At 49.4% G+C, this 1,649-nt stretch overlaps 1 protein-coding gene across 1 annotated transcript in view; it reads left to right on the top strand.

The window, feature by feature from the left end:
- The window catches only part of LOC119592948, a gene marked incomplete in the record, with an annotated part of 16,897 nt that overhangs the window by 9,824 nt on the left and 5,424 nt on the right, over positions 1-1,649 (top strand). The window contains 1 exon segment of the mRNA XM_037941840.1: positions 1,353-1,483. Within this exon segment, the coding sequence (XP_037797768.1) occupies positions 1,353-1,483 (131 nt within the window).

Raw genomic sequence — 1,649 nt, 5'->3', positions numbered from 1 at the left:
GCCCGCCGTGCACCAGGTAAGGGCGCCCGGAGTCTCCTACGGGCGTTTATTTTCATCTTGCGGCGGAAGGAGCATGAATGACAATGCTTCTGATTGAGGATTAGGATGGGATCTCTGGCTACTTCAAAGAGAGGATTGGGACGGGGTTGGCAGACTAGGAGACCGACGCCAGCACAGTAAAAGGATTGGATCAGATACTGTGCTTCAGCTTTCAAAAGCTGAAAGTAAACAGATCTTTAGACGAGTGGCTATCCTTAATTAGACAAATTAATTATGAAGTATGACGTCAAAGATAGATTAATGATGATAAATAGATTGATTAATAGTATGCATACAAACATCATAATTAGTACGTAATGGTTATATCTATATTAAAAAAAGTGATTAGTATAGTGATGGAAGAACCCAGAGGTCGACTGTATGTATGATAGATAATCCCAGTTATTGGGGCTCCCAATATCTTCGCCCTTAGTCTGCTCACAGCAATACACAATTCCTGTTAATGCCTTCCCCACAGTATTACCTTTGCCTGCCTCATCAACCCCTCTCCCACAATAATGCCCTCATCTTAACAGTTCCTCCCCTTCACCCATACCCTTTCCCGCGGCATTACCCCCACTTGCCTTCGCCTCATCAATCGCTACTTTATAGCTATGCCCTCGTTTCATCAATACCTCTCGCATAGCAACAGCATCATTACCATCTTGCTTCATCAATGCCTTCCATTCAGCAATATACCCTTGCCTCAGTGGTGCCCTCCTCCCCACAGCAACACCCTTGCCAACCCTCTGCTTATCAATGTTCCCTTCCATACATTCATCAGCATCCTCGTCTTATTAGTGCCCTCCCCCTTCCTTCAGCAATACCCTCCTCTCATCAATGCCTTCCTCATAGTCATACCCTTGCCTTCTCTCGCCTCGTCATTGCCCCCTCCCTTCCTATAGCAATACTCGCGCCTCATCGATATCTTATCCACAGTAATGCCTTCGCCTCACCAATACCCACTCCCCTCCCTTCTACAATGCCCTCGCCTCATGAATGCCCTCGCTCCCTTTAGCAATACCCTCTATATTCATCCAGCAGCCATTCCCTTGCCTACCCTCGAGTCATTAATGCCTCCCCTCTTCCTCGTCAGCAATGCCCTCGGCTCCTCAATCCCCCCTCCCTTTAACAATACCCTCGCCTCATGAATGCCCCCTCCCTCCCTTCAGCAATACCCTTGCCTCATGAATACCCCTCTCTCTCTTCAGCAATACCCTCGCCTCATGAATGCCCCCCCCCACTCCCTTCAACAATAGTCTTGCCTCATCACTATCCTCGCTTGCCCTTGCTTCATCAGTACTTCCCCACAGCAATACCCGATACTGGCCGTCCGGAGAACCTCCTGGTGGATGGACCCCACGCCCATCGAGAACCCCGCCCCTGACGCTGACCAGACGCCCGAGCGCCGAGACTCGACGGGCCACTCCCCCTCGCCCAACGGGTACGTAGGGCGCCTCCTCGTTCAGTGGGCGTGGCTTAGTTGCCGTTGGTGGTATTCTGGTGTGTTTGACTGTATGGGGTGGATATTGTGATGTAATCTTTAGTGCTTTAGAGGTGAGGGACAAAGTTTTCATTTTATTAGAATTAGGGAATTATTGGTATGAGTG

Source organism: Penaeus monodon, chromosome 31 (assembly GCF_015228065.2).
Source record: "Penaeus monodon isolate SGIC_2016 chromosome 31, NSTDA_Pmon_1, whole genome shotgun sequence".
NCBI lineage: Eukaryota > Metazoa > Arthropoda > Malacostraca > Decapoda > Penaeidae > Penaeus > Penaeus monodon.
Note: the sequence above shows the minus strand (reverse complement) of the source record. Positions and strands in the feature narration are given on the sequence as shown.